This window comes from Delphinapterus leucas, chromosome 3, assembly GCF_059928025.1.
Source record: "Delphinapterus leucas isolate spDelLeu-1000000601 "Yukka" chromosome 3, BTC_Dleu_Yukka2, whole genome shotgun sequence".
Taxonomy (NCBI): domain Eukaryota; kingdom Metazoa; phylum Chordata; class Mammalia; order Artiodactyla; family Monodontidae; genus Delphinapterus; species Delphinapterus leucas.
In genome coordinates, this window is record NC_143131.1 from 156940707 (window position 1) to 156959134 (window position 18428).

Genomic DNA, 18428 nt, shown 5'->3' on the forward strand with positions numbered 1-18428 from the left:
CAAATCATGGGTGAGTTTTTTCTGAGTAAAATTTTCCAATGTAAGAAACCAATGTTACCTCAATTAAAAAAAAAATTTTTCCCACTTAAATCTTCTACAATGAAGATGTACTGCTTAAAAAAAAATTGTTAGAAGGCAAAATAGCATAATGATTAAGAATGGAACCTGTGGATAAATGGTAAAATTCCAGGACTGAAGCAGGAAAAGTCACAGCAACCTCACAACTTCTTGTACTAAAAAGTAAGGAAGTGCTCAAAAAACTGACGGGCACATGACAAAAAGTTACAGAAGACACCTGAAGGGACTTTCACCGGTCAAATTTGGACAACAAAATGACTACTAGAAAGAATGAATTATGACACATTAAATTTAAAAAAATGAATCCATACCACATTAAAAAAATTAATGGGAAAGGGAAAAGTTTCTTTCTACAGAAGAATGTCAGCTAATTAATGCAGAAGAATGGCAGGAATACAAAAATCACCATTTACTACAATAATAACAATTTAAGCAAGACTCACCAATGGATGCTAAAACCATGGGTGAATGCCTGTTAGGGAACAGGATGTTCATACAGCCTTAAAGTATTACCCCACAGATGACATACTGATTACAAAGGGAAAAGGTACATTTGCAGAAGGAAATCTGGTAGACATTACCTTAGAGGATCAAATTTAACAACCCCAATAGCACAAACTGATATTATTTGCCCCCTGATGTGATGTGTTACGGATTGAATATTTGTGTTCCCCCAACACTCATATGTTGAAATCCTAACCTCCAGTGTGATGGTATTAGAATATGGGCCTTTGGGTAGTGATTAGGTCGAGAGGGTCTGCCTTCATGAATGGGATTAGTGCCATTATAAGGGACTGAAGAGGCCAGAGCTCTCTCCTTCCACTACATGAGGACACAGCAAGATGTCAGAAGTCTGCAACCCATAAGAGGGCTATCACCAGAACCCAACCATGCTGGCATCCTGATCACAGACTAACAGACTCCAAAACTGTGAGAAATAAATTTCCATTGTTTATAAGCCACTCAATCTATGGTGCTTTGTTAGAGCAGTCCAAACTGACAAAGGCATGATGCATTGAGAAGAATACAACACTCTCTTTGTTATTATTTCCTGCCAAAAATGTTTTGACCTAAATCTAATCATAAGAAAACATCAGACAAATCCAAAGTGACTAATATTCTGGGAGGAAAAACCAGAGAGGAAAAACCCCATATTCTGTGAATAAACTCTGCCCAGGTCTCTGGCTGACTCCAGAACCACTCTTGCACTAGACAGACTCCAGTTAAAGATAAAGAACCAAACTGAGATATGGACTGCTTCCCTAAACAAGAGTGTGTAGCTTGATTCCAACCCAGTTAACTGTCTGATGAAACAAAATATAATATTTTTCTGAGGAATAAAACACACACTAGAATATCCACAATATAACATTCACAATGTCCAGGATACAATCCAAAATTACTTAACATACAAAGAGAATGAGGAAAATGTGACCTGTTTTCAATTTATAGGGGTAAACAATTTGAATGACTGCAGATTTCTTATCAGAAACTGTGGAGGTCAAAAGATAGTGGAACAAAATCTTTAAATTGCTAAAAGGGAAAAACCTATCAACCCAAAATTCTATATTCAGTGAAAATATCCTTCAAGAATGATGATGAGGTACTCAATACATGTTTGTTGGATTGAGTGTTTTGGAACTAAATTGCACAGAATCCAATTAATGATATTTGAACAGAACAGTGCACAATGAACAGGATTTCAGAAATGCAGATGGAAACTAAATGAATGTCAGAGGTGTAGTTTTTGAAAGAAATACAGCAGCATTTGATAATTCAGAAGATATTGATCCTAAGAAGTTCAACTTGAATGACTGACAAAACCAATATAATATTAACAGAACTGAGAAAATCAGAAAGAAGAGCTAGATAAGGAGGTAAAAGATGAATTCTGATCTGATTGGTTCTCTTTGAAAACCAAGCTCAGCAATTAACTTTTGGGAAAAAGTCGTATTTTTGATTTCATACTAATTATAAAATAGCATTTGCTTAATTCATTTATCTTAACCATGGAATGGTTAAGGCAAAGATTAAGAAATAAGTGAAAGATTTAAAAACCAGACACAATAAAGATGTTAAAAAAAAACCAAAAATTAAAAAAAGACAAAGAAAATTTGTATATAAACTTTAAAAAAAAGAATGATGATGAAATCAGACATTTTTCAGACAATAAAATTATTAAGGAAGTTTGTTACCAGCAGACCCACCCTGTAAGAAATGCTAAAGGCAATTCTTCAGGCTGAAGGGGATGACACTATAGACTCAGATCATCAGGAAGAACTGAAGAGTATCAAAAATGGTAAATATCTAGGAAAGAACATTTTCCTCTTAATTTCTTTACAATCCACAGCAACTATTTAAAGCAAAACTATAACATTGTTTTATGGGATTTATAATATACGTAGATGTACATGTGACATATGACAACTATAGCATAAAGGGGAAGGTAGTAAATGTACCTATACAATTGTAAGATTTCTATACTTTTCATAAAGTGGTATTAACTCTAAGTAGACTGTAAAAGCCTACCTTGCCCCACCAGTAGCCACTAAAAATAGAAAGAAGTATAGCTTCAAAAAATAAAGGGCAAAAAAGGCAATTCTATAGCATATTCAAATAATCAAAATAAGTCAGAAAAGAAAAAACAAAAGGGACAAAAATTTAAAAATTAAATGGTAGACCTAAACCCAATCACATCAATAATTAAATGATTAACTAAATTTTCCAATTAAAAATTAGAGATTGTCAGAATGGGTAAAAAGCATGACTCAACAGTATGTTGTCTACAAGACACACACTTCAAAATAAAAACACAAATATGGGGCTTCCCTGGTGGCGCAGTGGTTGGGAGTCCGCCTGCCAATGCAGGGGACACGGGTTTGAGCCCTGGTCCGGGAGGATCCCACATGCCGTGGAGTGGCTAAGCCCGTGCGCCACAACTACTAAGCCTGTGCTCTAGAGTCTGCGAGCCACAACTACTGAAGCCCGCATGCCTAGAGCCCGTGCTCCGCAACAAGAAAGGCCACTGCAATGAGAAGCCCGCGCACCGCACTGAAGAGTAGCCCCCGCTAGCTGCAGCTGGAGAGAGCCCACGCGCAGCAACAAAGACACAATGCAGCCAAAAATAAATAAATAAATTTAAAAAACAAAACAAAAAAACACAAATATGTTAAAAGCGAATGTATGGAAAAAGATATACCAGACAAGCAGTAGGCATAAAGAGCTGAAATGGCTAGAACTAGGTCTAGTTGTTCTATCAGATAAAATACACTTCAAGAAAAAGAATATTACCAGAAACAAAGTTGGAAACTAAACAACATACTTACAAGTTGGCTCTAAAATTTATATGGAAATGCAAAAGACTAGAACATCAACAGTAATCTTTATAAAGGACAAAGCGAACTACCTAGTAGCCTGCAAAGCCTAAAATATTTACTAGCTGTCTCTTTTAAAAAAGCCTGTCAACTTTTGCTTTAAAGGAGTACATTTTCGAAGGACCTACCTGCATAGCACTATGTTAAGATGCTATGGAGAGAATAAAAACAATTGTGACACAGTTACTGTTACTGAGCTTACAGGTATTAATCATGAACGTTTCAGTCTTAAAAAGGAACACTTGGAACTTCCCTGGTGGTCCAGTGGTTAAGACACTGCATTTCCACTGCAGGGGGCACAGGTTCGATCCCTGGTTGGGAACTAAGATTCCCGCATGCCACGCAGCGCAGCCAAAAAATATGGGGAAAAAAAAAAAAAAGGAACACTTTTGGGTTTGACTCTCCTATAATTAAGAGAGCCTGAGATATTAGCATTAAAAATGCTCTGCAATGTGTGAACCTTGTTTGGATCCTGACTGTAATAAACCAACTGTAAAAACCAATTATGAGACTCAAGGAGATTTACACAGACCAGATATTTGATGATATTAATTTTTTCAGTATGATAATATTATAGTTAGGGTTTTATTAAAAAAGAGGCCTTATCTTTCAGGGATACTGAGGAAAATAATGAAATGGTATCTAGGATCTGATTTGAAATAATCCAGGGAGTGGGAGTTATGAATGGAATACAGATGAAACAACAGTGACCATGAGTTGATAAATGGATGGCACATGGGGGTTTCAAGGCACTAATATTCCTTCAATTTTTATGTCTGAAATGTTCTTGTAATTAAAATAAAATAAACTCACACAAAGTCCTTTTGCAAGACAATAATCAAAGTTAAATTGGCCATTGTCTTTTGAAGAAACTGGTATGAAAGACAGGTGGCACAGATAAAAGAACCTGGAAAAAACCCTAATAATAATAAAAACCCTAAGAGGCTTCTAAAGACTATTAATGACAATCAAATCCAGTGGTCACATATTATCATCACAGCCTAAATTAAGATAATACTCAATGAGTTCCATATGCAGAAAAAAACTAAATTTCTCTGAATTTTACTAGTTGCTGCTTTATCAAGGTTCCTATGAAAGTGAAATGGATGACAGTGGAGCATAACAGAAACATATGAGCTCTTTAAAATGTTTTATAATATGTACAAAAGAATATATATGCAAATCAATCATCCAACTTAAAAAGTAGACTATTACCAAAACTGAGTAGCTAACTGTGCTTCTTCCTGATCCCATCCTCTGCCTCCACCCACCCCCACCAAGAAGCTTTTATTCTCAAAATTATCATTACTTTATTACATAAAACCACAGTTTTACTACAAATTCTTAAAATAATACATTAACTACCATACTGGTATTCAGTATTCTGAAACTTTTTTTTAAATCTCAATATTTCATGGATGATTCTTTGGAGTACAAGCTTTTGAATTAAAGCTGGTTGTGTAGCTGGTTGTGAGTTCTTGCCACTTATTAGGTATGTGACCTTGGGGAAATTATTTTCCCGTCAAGCCTCAGCTTCCTACTTCAAAAGACTATTGTGAGAATTAAAACAGAATATACAAAAAGTACAGCTCCTGGTATATAGCAGGTGCTCATAAATGGTAGCTATACTAGGTATGATTTACAAAGATTTGGCAAATTAAATCCTTTTACTTAATGGGGAAAAAAAATCCATCTTGCTATCAAGTGCTTCCTTTATATTAAGCCATTAGAAAACTCCTTAGTAACAAGTCTGTGAATGGTCAGCCTCCACACCACCAGAAGTAATTCTCATCATCGTCTGATCCTTTGACTTTGCACACATGTTTTCACAGAGATGACTTACGTCGGTCACATCAACTCTTGTTCACCAGGAAACAGTTTGAATCCATCAAACTTTTCTTCTCGGTAACTGAAAAGCTGACAAGGTCAATTCTGATGAGATCAGATTTCATGTCTGCATTCAGGGGTGAAGGATTATCAGTACTCTGCCTTCCTAAAACTGACTGAGGCTTATATAGTCTCCTCATACTTTCCCCTACTGTGTGTGTCCCCACCTCTGCACACGGGAAGGCAGACAGAACACAGCAATGAAGAAAAATGACTGACTCTGGAGTCAGGCATACTTGGGCTCGGGCCCTGGCTCTGCTGCTTAACTATCTGATGCTGGCCAAGTACTAAACCCCTCTCTGATGCCAGATTCTCCATGGATAAAATGGAGATAACAATAACACTTATCCTCTAAGATACTTATAGTCCTGACTGTGGCTCTGTGATAGTTATAATGGAGATGACTGATCTAATATTAATTCCTTGAACTTTCGTCTTTCTTAAAATGCTCTAGATGCCTGGATTGAAACATGTGACTAAATCATGAAGTGAGAGAACTTCTCTTAAGTAGTTTTTAGCTGTTAATATTCCTTCAACACATAATGCTTTGGTTATTATTCCGGTGTTAATAAGAGCTATTTTATTTTTTCAAGGAAGGAATAAGCACACCTAGCAGGAAAAAACCTGCTAAAAGAAATCCCGAGGCCTGGCTCTTTAGCAGCAAGGCATAATGATTAGGGGTAAGTAAAACAAAGTCAAGGTTAAGAGGAACAAAATGGGAAGAGTGAAGACACTGAGGACTCAAGTAGACATGGATTGCAGTCAGACTGCCATTTTCACATGCCATATCATACAGTAACCTTATTAATGCATCATAGTGGAGCTAATACAAGGAAATGTTCCACAGAAAGGCTAAACAAAAATTATCAGAAGACAACTCAGATGACAGGGGTGGAGGGATGGGACAGGACCACACAGTTCTGCTACATTATTAATACAAGAGGAGAGAGTTACAAGCAGTGGAACATCACAAGTCTGGAGTGGAGGTACTTGGTCTAAGGATTCATCCAGTGGCTAAGAGTTATGATATATTTCTATGTCAGTAGGCATTCAAATAAGATGATGGCCTCTACAGAAACACCAAACAGTCTGGGGTCAAGTTTATCAAAGAAGAATCCACTTTAGATATATCACTTTGGGCATCCAGCTCCTGCTGACCCCTGTACCAGGCCACCACCTCTTCCCACCTCTTAGCTTCCTCCTCCCATTATCAACAGCAATGAATTCTTTATCCTTTCTCCTTGCTGCCCACCCACCCTCCTCTCCTCCCCAGTTCTGCATGGATTCCAATACTTTTTCCCCCATATCAGTGCCACTGCTATTCACACTGATTAGATCCTTCTGCAGGATCAGCACTGCTTCTGCTTTAAGAAATGAAAGCTTTGGCTGTTCAAGCACAAGAATGGGCTTGCTGTGCCAGGCTGCATAAAACTGGAACCTTGGTAAGAACTGATGGGTGGGTGGAAAAAACCTGGAAAGCACCTTTGAAGCAAAGGGAAAATATAATTTGTAAAGAACTTATATAAATTGATAAGAAAAATACTAAGAACCCAATAGATACTTGGGAAAGTTCAGAGAACAATTTCTCAAAAAAGAAATACAAATTGGCTTTTTTAAAAAAGAAAAAAAACTCAACTTTACTAGTCAAAGAAATATAAAATATAATGAAATATCACTGATTATCTATTGAATATACCATGCTTTAAAAACAAAAAAAGGAAAAGTAATATTCCTCAGTATTTGTAATGGTGTGGTGAAAGGAACACTCTCACGTGCTACCAGTGAGAATTTAAATGAGTATAACCTTTCCAGAAAGCAATCTTAAAACTTTATACATATAATCCAGTAATTTCACTTTTTGTAGTCTGGTTTAAAGAAAAAAATCAGAAATTCAGACAATTTATGCCTTACAAGGCTTGTTGCTATTTTAGATGCATATCTTCAATAAAGGGGGGGAAAAAGGGTTAAAAACCCATACCTGATACTAGGGGAACATTTAAATAAGAATCTGTCCTTTTTCTCACCAATCAGTAATAATCCCTTCCATCTCTGTGAGTGCTTAGTGCCTCTATTTTAGCACTATATTTTAGCGCTAAATATGACTTGTATCATATTTAGTCGTTCCCAAGTCTGTCTCGCTGGACTGTGAATTCCCTGAATACAAATTTGGGGTCCCATTCAGCTCCGTATCATATACCTTATTACCTTGTGAGCACTCCCAGCACCTAACACAATACTTCATTAACAGCAGGACATGAAAATTTTTAAGTTGAATCACTGTAAGAAGCAAATTAATCAATGATTTCAAAGACGTTAAATTTTTTACACATAAAGACATGAACACTAAATTCATAACTGACCTAATTCTACCACAATTTGGAATAAACTCAATTCCATGAGATTATAGGAATGAGTTATTAGATTGCAGCAGTCACAATCTACAGCCATACCCCTTTATTCTTTTTTCTTCTTCCTGCCTGGAACACAGATGTAAGGTCTAGAGATGTTAACAGCCATCTTGAAACAATAAGTCAAGAAGCTACAAGTACAGGACTGTAGAGCCAAAAGAGAAAAGCTTAGGTTCTCATTACATCACTGAGCCACTGCCTCACTCTAGACATCTGGATATGTGAGAAAAAGAAACCTTACATGTTAAACCCATTTAATAATTAATTACATTAATTAAAATGGTGTTTTCTGTTATTAGGAATGATAGAATTTTCTGATAGATACTAATAGGGTTTTCCATTATTTGTTCTGACTTATATAAAATGATACATAACCATCCACTTAGTAAGAGTGACTAAAGCAGGGGTGGACACTTTAAATAAAGACAATCAGAGTCTTTCTCTAGACTAACTTGTGGTCTCAGGAGAAAGAACTCCTTCTTTCCATTAAAGACTAAAAGCCTACGGCTGCTGGCAGACACTTTGCTTGCCCCTTAAAAAAAAAAAAAAAAAAAAAGCCTATTTATTGAATAGAGACAAATGGAGCCGAAAGATGGAGAGACACACCATCTCAGCTCCTAGATCCTGCTCTGCCTAAAGCCTATCCCAGGCTTCCCAATTATTATGAAAACTAACCTCTCTTTTTTGCTTCAGATTGCTTGAATTCTTTTTCCAACACCTGAACCCAAAAGAGTCCTACACTCTACTGGAGTAAACACGTAAATAATTATTTCACAAGTTGAAAAAAACTTTACCCTGTATTAACCCATATAACTCAAGTTATGTTTGTCATTCTCCAACTGCCTACTATTTATTTTCATAATGCCCATACTACAACCACACTGAATGGCATGCTCTTTCTTGTAGAGCATGTTTCTTCATGTTTTTCTATTTACGTGAGTTTTGCCTACTGCTATTTTACATTAATGCCCTTCCTTCTAAATCTCTAATCACGTTTCTTCTGAAACACCACAGGAATTTATCTTTATGCCCCTTAGTCATTTTGACCTTGCATTACAGTTATTCATGTGTATGCCTTTTATCTATCCAATTGCACTGTAATCTCACTTTGTTTGGATTTGTATATCTTCCCACAGGTCAGTCTGTCTCCATAATCCATGTTATTTCTACTAAACCTATGCTACTTCCCAACTGTTAATACCTCAGTAGTTAGGTGTCAATAGTGATATACTTAATCCTCCTGGGTACCACAAAAGCCACATTAATACAAGTGAGAAGACTGAATGGGGTACAAATTACATTCAGGTAGGCAAATACAGATATATAAAACAGAAAAAGTCAACTCTGTCTAATTTAAGAAATTTGTTACTTAGAGATGATTGGGTCTTCTGATTTTTGCTGACTCACCCAAGTCAAGCCTATTCTAGGTCCCAGTCCTTCTCTGATAGCTCTCAGGCAAATCTCTATCAAGAGATTTGATACCTCTACCCACCTACTTACCGACCGTTATGTTTCCAAGAAATATCCATGGAGAGAAAATCCACTCCTGGCAATATCCACACCTCTGTATCTAGGCCCAAAGTGTATACAGTTAATGCCTTCAGCTTTCCTAGCTCTGCTATGATCTATTTCTCACTAAACTTATTCTTAGCACTCTGACTCTAATGCCTTTCCTTGCCTTTCATCTTTCCCTTAGCTCTAGCTGGCTGGTGGCTTATCCTTTATGTATTGTATTAGCACACAGAAACACAGACTTCAAAAAGACTACACAGGCAAGAAAAATATTCAATAATAACAGTAGCTACCATTTATTGAATATCTAAAACAATCTAGACACAGTGCTGGGTGCTTTATCTCTGATTCCCATGACAATCCTAATGATGTTAGACTAATTTTACAAATGAGGCACCTGATCCTCAAAGAGTAAGATAATTTGTCAAGCATTACCCAGCTGACAAGTATTACAGCTGAAATTTAAGTTCAGATCTACCTAGTTCCAAAGCCCATGTTTCTCCCACTCTATCTTATTACCAAAAATAAAACATTGGCTGTTCTCCCAGCTTCCACCCTTGTCACCCAACAATCTATTCACACAGCAGCCAGAGTGATCCCTTGTTCAAATATTAATTCATTTTTTGCTCAAACCCCTCCAATGTTTCCTCCTTTAAAAGCTAAAGTCCTCGCTAATGGCCTAAGAGCCCTATGTGATCTACCTGTCCCCTCCCCAATTACCTCTCTGGTCTCATTGTTAATCTCTCCCTCACTTACTCTACTGCAGCTGCACTGGCTTCTTTGTCATTCCCCATATACGCCAAGCCTGCTCACCTCAGGGTCTTTGAACTTACTGTTCCCTCTGCCCGTAACACTCTCCTCTCCACTCAAAATTCTCTTAGCTTATTCCCTCACTTCCTTTAGGTCTCTGTTCAAATGTCACCTTCTCAATGGAAACTTCCACACCACCTATTTTAAACTGCCACCTCCTGACCTCAATACTCCCTATTCCCCTCTTCCTCTGATTTCTTTTTTTCCTCTAAAATACTTATCAACATGACATATTATATGTTTACTTGTTTATTGTAATGGTATCCCACTACTAGGATATAAGCTCTCTGAGAACATGGACTCTGTATATTCTGTTCACTATATCTGGCATGTAGTAGGCATTTAATAAGTATTTACTGGATGTGTAAATGAAGACCTCTATTCTTCCTAGGTGTTTAAATGAAAATGGTCTCAAAGACATTTTCCAAAAAGCAAATGCAAAGGCAACCTGCTTTTGTTCCAGTCTAGATTACTTTAGCAAATCATCTCCCTTCAAACAATGCCTTTAAAGGACACTCCCTCTAATTTTTCCACAGTTGTGAACAGATAGCCATGTCATTGAGCAACAAACTGAGCAGACTGAGTCAACTTAACCAGAGTGTAGTATTATAATAAAATAAAACTTACAGCAAAGTTAATCAGACACATTTAATGATATGCATAATTGTTATTGTGCTGCACGGTAACTAGGCATAAATGGTAGACACTTCATGTAAATGACTCTAATTACTATTTCTTTTACACAGCCAAACAAGCATGTCTAGGATCAGATTCAGGGGGAAACAGGAAGGAGGGGAAAGCTGAATACTTAGCTCTGGGAGGGAAGTCCTCCCTCTTATTCTATCCCCTTAGGCATTGGGCTAATGGTCTCCCAGACTGGGTTATGTGTAACTCTTTCCCCTCCATTGTGGGAAAGGCTTCCTTTTACCAAAGATTAAAATATTAGGCTGTGGGGCTTCCCTGGTGGCACAGTGGTTGAGAGTCCGCCTGCCGATGCAGGGGACATGGGTTCGTGCCCCGGTCTGGGAAGATTCCACATGCCGCAGAGCGGCTAGGCCCGTAAGCCATGGCTGCTGAGCCTGCGCGTCCGGAGCCTGTGTTCCGCAATGGGAGAGGCCACAACAGTGAGAGGCCCGCGTAACGCAAAAAAAAAAAAAAAAAAAAAAAGGCTGTGGACGGCCCTCTGTCTTCAGTCATAAAGCTGAGAGGAACCAGAACAATCACTACTATCCCTGGCAAGGAAGATGAGGCAGGAAACTGGTGGAGAAACCAAATAAAGACAGCAAATTTACCGAAAACCCACTATATGCCAGGCACACCAGTAGGTGTTTCACATAATTCATCCAACTATCAATACTTCCCCCACCCCACGTAGAGCCCCAAGCTCTGTCTGCAGGAAAGTAGAGGAGTACGCAGAGAGTGGGACAGTTCCAGTGAGGACTCCCTGCTCCAAACTTGTCCGTAAGGCCTAAAATGTCACATTCTCAGAAACGGTAATTTAGGTAAGCTAACACTATTAGGAAGATTAAGTGGAAGCTGTCATTTAGTGGCTGTTTCCCTTGCTTCCTATCTTATCTAACCCATAAGAGGATAAAGGGCCCCCTACTTTCCTATGGGTTTGTCCAAACCTATCCAGCTCAGGCTAAGCCCACCCTTCTCTGGGGACAGCGACATGCAGGATCCCCAGGGATCAGGGATCGAACCCATGCCCTCTGCAATGGAAGCACAGAGTCTTAACCACTGGACCACCAGGGAAGTCCCTGAACTAATTTTTAAAACAAATTTCCTCATAAAAAATAAACTGTGACAGTCATTCAGGATACAGCAGACATCTTTGGATGGAGGTCTGAGACATCTGGATCAGGGCTACAAGACATACAGTGCCAAGAAAATAAGGACTTCCAATTATATCAGAAAACACACTTATATCTATAATATTTTAAAGAGTGCTCAAGACCCAGAGTGTAAATCCAACTGAGCAGCATCACACAGGATCACTGACACTTGGCCTAACGGATTAAAGAGAACTTGAAAGGCTTGTCCTGAATGGATAACAATGCAAGTCTCAGTCTACTTTGCCCTCCTGATGGTGTCACCCTCTCAACAAGTTCAATGAGAAAAACCTGGTTCTGGTGGTATACGTCTGCATTAGGTTTCTGAGAAAACTCAGAAACAAGCCTGAATCAAGTATTTGGGGCTGTGAGTTGCTCCACCGCACCCCTGTAAGGAAGAACAAACTTAAAAGCAAATATCATATAGCTGAAAGATGTCTGACAGAGATGAATACCAAAGCTTCCTGTTTAAGCACAGACTATCAGCGTTCAGTCTGGGAGATATCAGTAGGAGCTACTCTATACTCTTTACCTTTTGATTCTGACTGGAAGAAGGTCATCTATTCCTAGAACTCAATGGGGATTCAATTTCTCAAACTCATTTATTTCTGGACCTCAGTGCTGAGTGCATTGTTGACTCACTAACTAATACCAGTTGGGTAAGGTGTTTGGTGAGATAGACAAAATAGTCTCTCCCTTCTCTGGTCACCAAAGGCCCAGCCGTAGAATTCTTTCAGTCACTGGAACTCTCCACTAAAAATCAAACTAAAGAGCTATGTCAAGGTAAAACTGCATCTAAAATCCTAGACCTACAGTGCTCTTCTATTAAAGGAGTTGACCAGATTTAGGCCTTCAACTTTCATTGTATTTAAAAGACTACAATGCTATTCATAAAAACCCTTTAAAATGATGACAAAATCTTTGACCTAGTAATACCACTACTGGGAATTCCACAGATCAAAGTTCTTAAGTACTTACTATGTTGTGCTGAACACTTAAAATATCTCCTTCCACCTCACAAAAACCAAATAAGGTCATTTCTACTGTTTGACAGACACATGAAGGGAAGCCTGGAAACTAGCACAGGGTCACAGACTAGTAATTGACAGAGGTGGGACTCAATCTCAGACTGATTGGACTCCAGAGCCCATCTTTTTTTACTATCACCCAAACTAAAAATACATCCTTAGAAAATAACCCCAAAATACAGCAATAATTTTAGGCATAAAAAGCTCACTGTCATATAACTATAACATGGCAACTTGAAGCATTCTAAACACACAACAATTAAATAAGTGGAGGCAATCTGGATTACAGAATATTATATAAGCATTAAAAATATTTTTACACATAACTTATAGTGACATGGAGAAATTTTTATGCTGTTAAGTAGAAAAAAACAAAACAGAATTTTACATACAGTCAGATCTCAACTATGTAAAAAATATACCTGTACATAGAAAGATCTAAATTTACTGATAAATAAAAAAAAGGCAAATTGCAGAATTACACACGTGTGGCATGGTCTCATTTATGTAAATAATTCCTGACTCATTTCAAGTACTCAATAAATGTAAGCCATTATTATTATTCATACTACAATGAACAGGTACTACTTTACAATCAGAAAAATCAACAAATTTATTTAAATTTTAAGTTTAGGTACTTCCTTATTTAATTAATAAGAAGTGTACAACTTCAGAAAAATTAAATAACATGTGCCTTTCTTTCCTGGAAATCTTAATGTATAAAACACCTCACAATAATACAATTTCAGATTAAATATCTCTAAGTTATGGGAACCAAGTAGCACTGAGAAAAATGTTGCAACACTTCTAAATCATCTAATTTATGGTTACATTCAACATGTTAGACCACAGAGTTGTGCAGATTCTATTATATTTAGAGTTTAAAGTCATAAACAGAAAGGCAAGATCAGGGGTGGTATTTCAAGGGCTGTGATGAACAAGCAGATTCTCTTGCCCAATATGTCACACTGCACGAAAACCAAGGCCTTTTGTGTACTCTTCGAGAGAGAACCAACACGTCCAGGGTGATGCAGCAGAGACATGTAGGACATTAATGGTAGTTAGCGATTTTTTTTTTTTTTTTTTCCCAGTACGCAGGCCTCTCACTGCTGTGGCCTCTCCCGCTGCGGAGCAGAGGCTCCGGACGCACAGGCTCAGCGGCCATGGCCCACGGGCCCACCCGCTCCGTGGCCTGTGGGATCCTCCCGAACCGGGGCACGAACCCACGTCCCCTGCATCGGCAGGCAGACCCCCAACCACTGCGCCACCAGGGAAGCCCGAAATTAGTGATATTTTTCAGCTGTTAACTATCTTTAGGTAGAATTTACACACACACACACACACACACACACACACACACACGGTATTTATTCTGAATGAAAAACGGGCAACTCTAGAACTTAGTTCCTCAAGTTCCATAGGAGTTTCAGTATTTGAATATATAAATTGAAATTCAAGGTCCATGGGATAACAATGATCTCTGGCCTGCCTATAGCAGAGAATAAGTGTGAAACATTGAAAGAGTTTTCCCTTCCCCTTGTCCTGAGGTATGTGCAACAAAATAGTATAAAGTAATAACGAACGTGAAAAGCACTAGATAATTAGCTAGATTAAAAAAAACCCAAACTTTAGCATTGAAGAAGAGTTGTCTGTTGCACTGTACCGTATAGGATTACAAAACCACCACACAGTTGAAGAAAGGAATCTGGCTTTACCTGTATCTTGACCCATCAGTCCATTGCAGTACATGGCATGTCGCTCGATCTTTGTGGGTGGGAAGCCTTGGTCACATAGTGGGCAGGATACCTGGGTACTAGATGAGAAGGTAGTAGTAGGTATTTCCTTCTCAGCATCTTCCCTGTTATCAACCTGAAGAACCTGAAGAACATGACAAATGGCAATTGTACTAGCTTTACTTTATAAAGTATCTTTTCCCAAAAAGAACTGCAAGACTCCATCCTATATTCCACTTACTTTCAATGAGGTAATACCAATCAGTTTGCCAAATTCAGGACAGCAGATTGGGAGATACACTAATATAGTTAATATTTATTTATTATACTGAATAATACGTATTCAGTGCCTGCCTACTATGTGCTAAGCACTCTGCATGTGATACTCATTTAAACCTCATGATAATCTTACAAAGGTACGAACACACTCTTTTTACACTTGAGAAAAGTGTTGTCCAAAACAGTAAAGTAACTTGCCCAAAGTTACAGAATAAATAAGTGGCAGAGCTGAAATTCAAACCAAGGACTATTTGGCTCCAAAACCTGACAGCATTCCTCTCTATCACACTGCAAGGTGCTGTCCTCGTTGGTATCTTCGGTGTTTCAGTTTGTATTATCAACAGCATCTTAAAGACACTTTTTCAGGGACTTCCCTGGTGGCACAGTGTTTAAGAATCCGCCTGCCAGTGCAGGGGACACGGGTTTGAGCCCTGGCCCAGGAAGATCCCACATGCCACAGAGCAACTAAGCCCGTGAGCCACAACTACTGAGCCCACATGCCACAGCTACTGAAGCCTGCACGCCTAGAGCCTGTGCTCCACAACAAGAGAAGCCACCACAATGAGAAGCCCGCACACCACAATGAAGAGTAGCCCCTGCTCACCGCAACTTAGAGAAAGCCCATGTGCAGCAACTAAGACCCAATGCAGCCAAAAGTAAATAAAATAAATAAATAATTTTTTTAAAAAGAGACACTTTTTCAATCTCACAAAAGAACTGTGAAGGCAGTCAAAAGGTACAAACTCTGACCTGTAACATAAATAAGTACTAGGGCTGTAATGTACAGTGTGATAATATAATTAACACTGCTGTATGTTATATATTAGAAAGTTGAGAGTAAATCCTAAAGAGTTCTCATCACAAGGAAAAAAATTTTTTTCTATTTCTTTAATTTTGTATCTATATGAGATTATGGATGTTTGCTAAGCTTACTGTGAAAATCATTTAACTATGCATGTAAGTCAAATCATTATGCTGTACCCCTTAAACTTACACAGTGCTGTATGTAAATTATATCTCAATAAAACTGAAAGACAAAAAAGAATTAATTACACACACACACACACAAAGAACTGTGATCACTGTAAGTGACTTCAGATATCAAGAGTTAGGGGGAAAAAAAAAGAGCTCTAAGCAAAAGCAACACAACTAAAATAAGTTAAGAACCTAGGTCTCAGCTTATACCAGTAAAACAAAACCAATTCTTGTGTTTTATTTGTGACTTTGGGGTTGAAAGAGGAAACACAACTAAGATCCAAATATTTAAGAAGGCCTGAAGAAATCATTAAGACAATTCTGACAAAGTCATTCTTACTCCCTTCTCAGTGTTTTGTAGTCATCATTTTTCCTACAGTTCCCAGTCTCTCAGAGGCAGTTTTATTTTACCTTTACAGGTCAGAGTCAAGAACTCTGCAGTGATTAATCCTATAGTATGTGTGAGCACTGCAGCACTACTGCCTAACACTTGATTCAAAGGACAGCATGTCCTATCCAATCAACGTGAAACTGTCCTGCATAGTCACTGCTTCCATTTAAGAGCAAGGAGCACCTGGGCTGTCATTATGCCTTACTACGGGAAAAAAATAAGCCCTCTTCTGATACAAGAACAAAATAGGACCAAAACTGCAGTAGGTAGATAATTTGAGCTCTGAGCCAACTGGGGTGGTTTTTTTTCTTTTAGTCTCTAAGTTTAGGCCATCCCTAAAATTTACCACCTGTGAATGTAATCCAGCAGAGAGGGAAACAGGTCATCTAAATAAATACCAAGTAAAACGATTTCTACAACTGCCAGAAAACGTTGTTTTCAACACATACCTGCCTTTTACTTTAAAAGGAAGGAGAAAAAGAAAGATGAGAAAGGAACTAAGAGTGGTTGAGTTCCTATACTATGCCAGGCTTGGCCAAGCATTTTCCATAACTATCCTTCACAACAACCCAATTGGCTCAGGTATCACTAGCTCCAGTATTATAGAAGAGGAAATTGAGGCTTGGAAAGGCCAAGTAACCTGCTGATCACAAAGTGAGTAACTGGACAATGTAGACTCAAACCCAGGCCTTTGTGGCATCAAAACTCTCAGTACTCCACCACGGTGTGGCAAAAACAAAAAGCACCCCTCCGCTCCACTTTGTTTCTGAAAGCTGACTCTGCCAGGTATTGGGAGACTCTCTGGTTCTATTATTCTTCTCTAGTATGTGGGGCAAGTCCAGTGGGTCTGGAAGTTCTAGGTGTTTTTTTATTCCAAGCTTAGTCACTGAGATTCTTACAAACCCAGGTTCCTCTGTTCACAAATTTTACAAGAAAAAGTTGTCTTGTGAATACAAAGCCATCTGAGCAGAGGGGAGAAAAATCAATATACCCTATAATTTGCAAGTAGTCTTGAGTTAATGAAAGTTAGTAGCAGTTAAGCAGTTACTTGACATTCTGAAGTTCACTAAGCACAGAAATGTTGTATGACATGAATGTCACTGGTGCTCACACCCAGTACTACACCCCTTTGTATTCATTACGAGCTCTATAAAATGCAGAGAAGGTACCTCCAACTATTAATGTAGTATTCAAGAGGGAGGAATCAATCTATTTTTGTTTTATTGTGAATACAAGCCCACTTCCAATCACATTCATAGGCAACCCAGAAGGTTTCTGAACATTTTTATATTAACCTAAGATTTTTCCCAGCACCATTAAAAAGGTCTATTTAAATATTAGCTACAATGGAGAAGCCTCAAGAGGAAAAGATACAAGCGAAGAAGTTCTTATAAGGACTATGTAGTTAGGGACTGGGTCTCTGCAGAGATGCTTCCACTTCTTTTAAAATACTATACGTGTATTTCTCAAAAGAAGTTCTTGGACACCAAATCATGATCTCTTAAAGGCTGGCCTTTACTTTCTGGCCTGAAAAGAAACCTCATCTCAAGAAATGGACCCAATGAAAATGAGAGTATGTCCTATAGTCACCAACCCCCCCCATCCCCCACCAGGTTTATTTGTAGCTTAGAAAACTGTTTAGATCTTTCCCCTCTTACCATAGACAGCTTACTTAACACCGTTAACTTAAAAACCAACTGACTAAACTGACTACAGTTGCACAGGTCCACTTACATACAAATGTTTTTCAACAGTAAATACTACAGTACTAAATGATCTGTGGTTGGCTGAATTCTCGGATGTGGAACCACAGATAGGGGGAAAATACAGATACCAAGGGCCCGCTATACGTTATACATGGATTTTCAACTGCATGAACAGTCGGCACCCTTCACCCCCTCATTGTTCAAGGGTCAACTGTATTTCAGTCTGAATAAAGTCTATTAACCCTTCTGAGTACAGAATATCTGAGACCCCAACTAAGGGAAACTCTCAGGCAAGATATTTCAAAAATGTTATTTCCAAAGGAATCTGACCATTGCAGAAAATCAAATCAAGAGGGACTACATTTCTGGCAAAGGTATTCCAAATACCTCAAATACTGTCAAGCAGTTCTCTGTC

At 38.3% G+C, this 18428-nt stretch overlaps 1 protein-coding gene across 4 annotated transcripts in view; it reads right to left on the reverse strand.

Moving 5' to 3' along the window:
* The window catches only part of LOC111169844 (BRCA1-A complex subunit RAP80), a 137318-nt gene that overhangs the window by 25716 nt on the left and 93174 nt on the right, over positions 1 to 18428 (reverse strand). For all 4 annotated transcript variants that reach the window (XM_089909722.1, XM_089909721.1, XM_089909724.1 and 1 more), the window contains exon 10: positions 14645 to 14807. In XM_089909722.1, coding sequence (XP_089765848.1) covers positions 14645 to 14807 — 163 coding nt within the window. The remainder of the gene's footprint in view (positions 1 to 14644; positions 14808 to 18428) is intronic.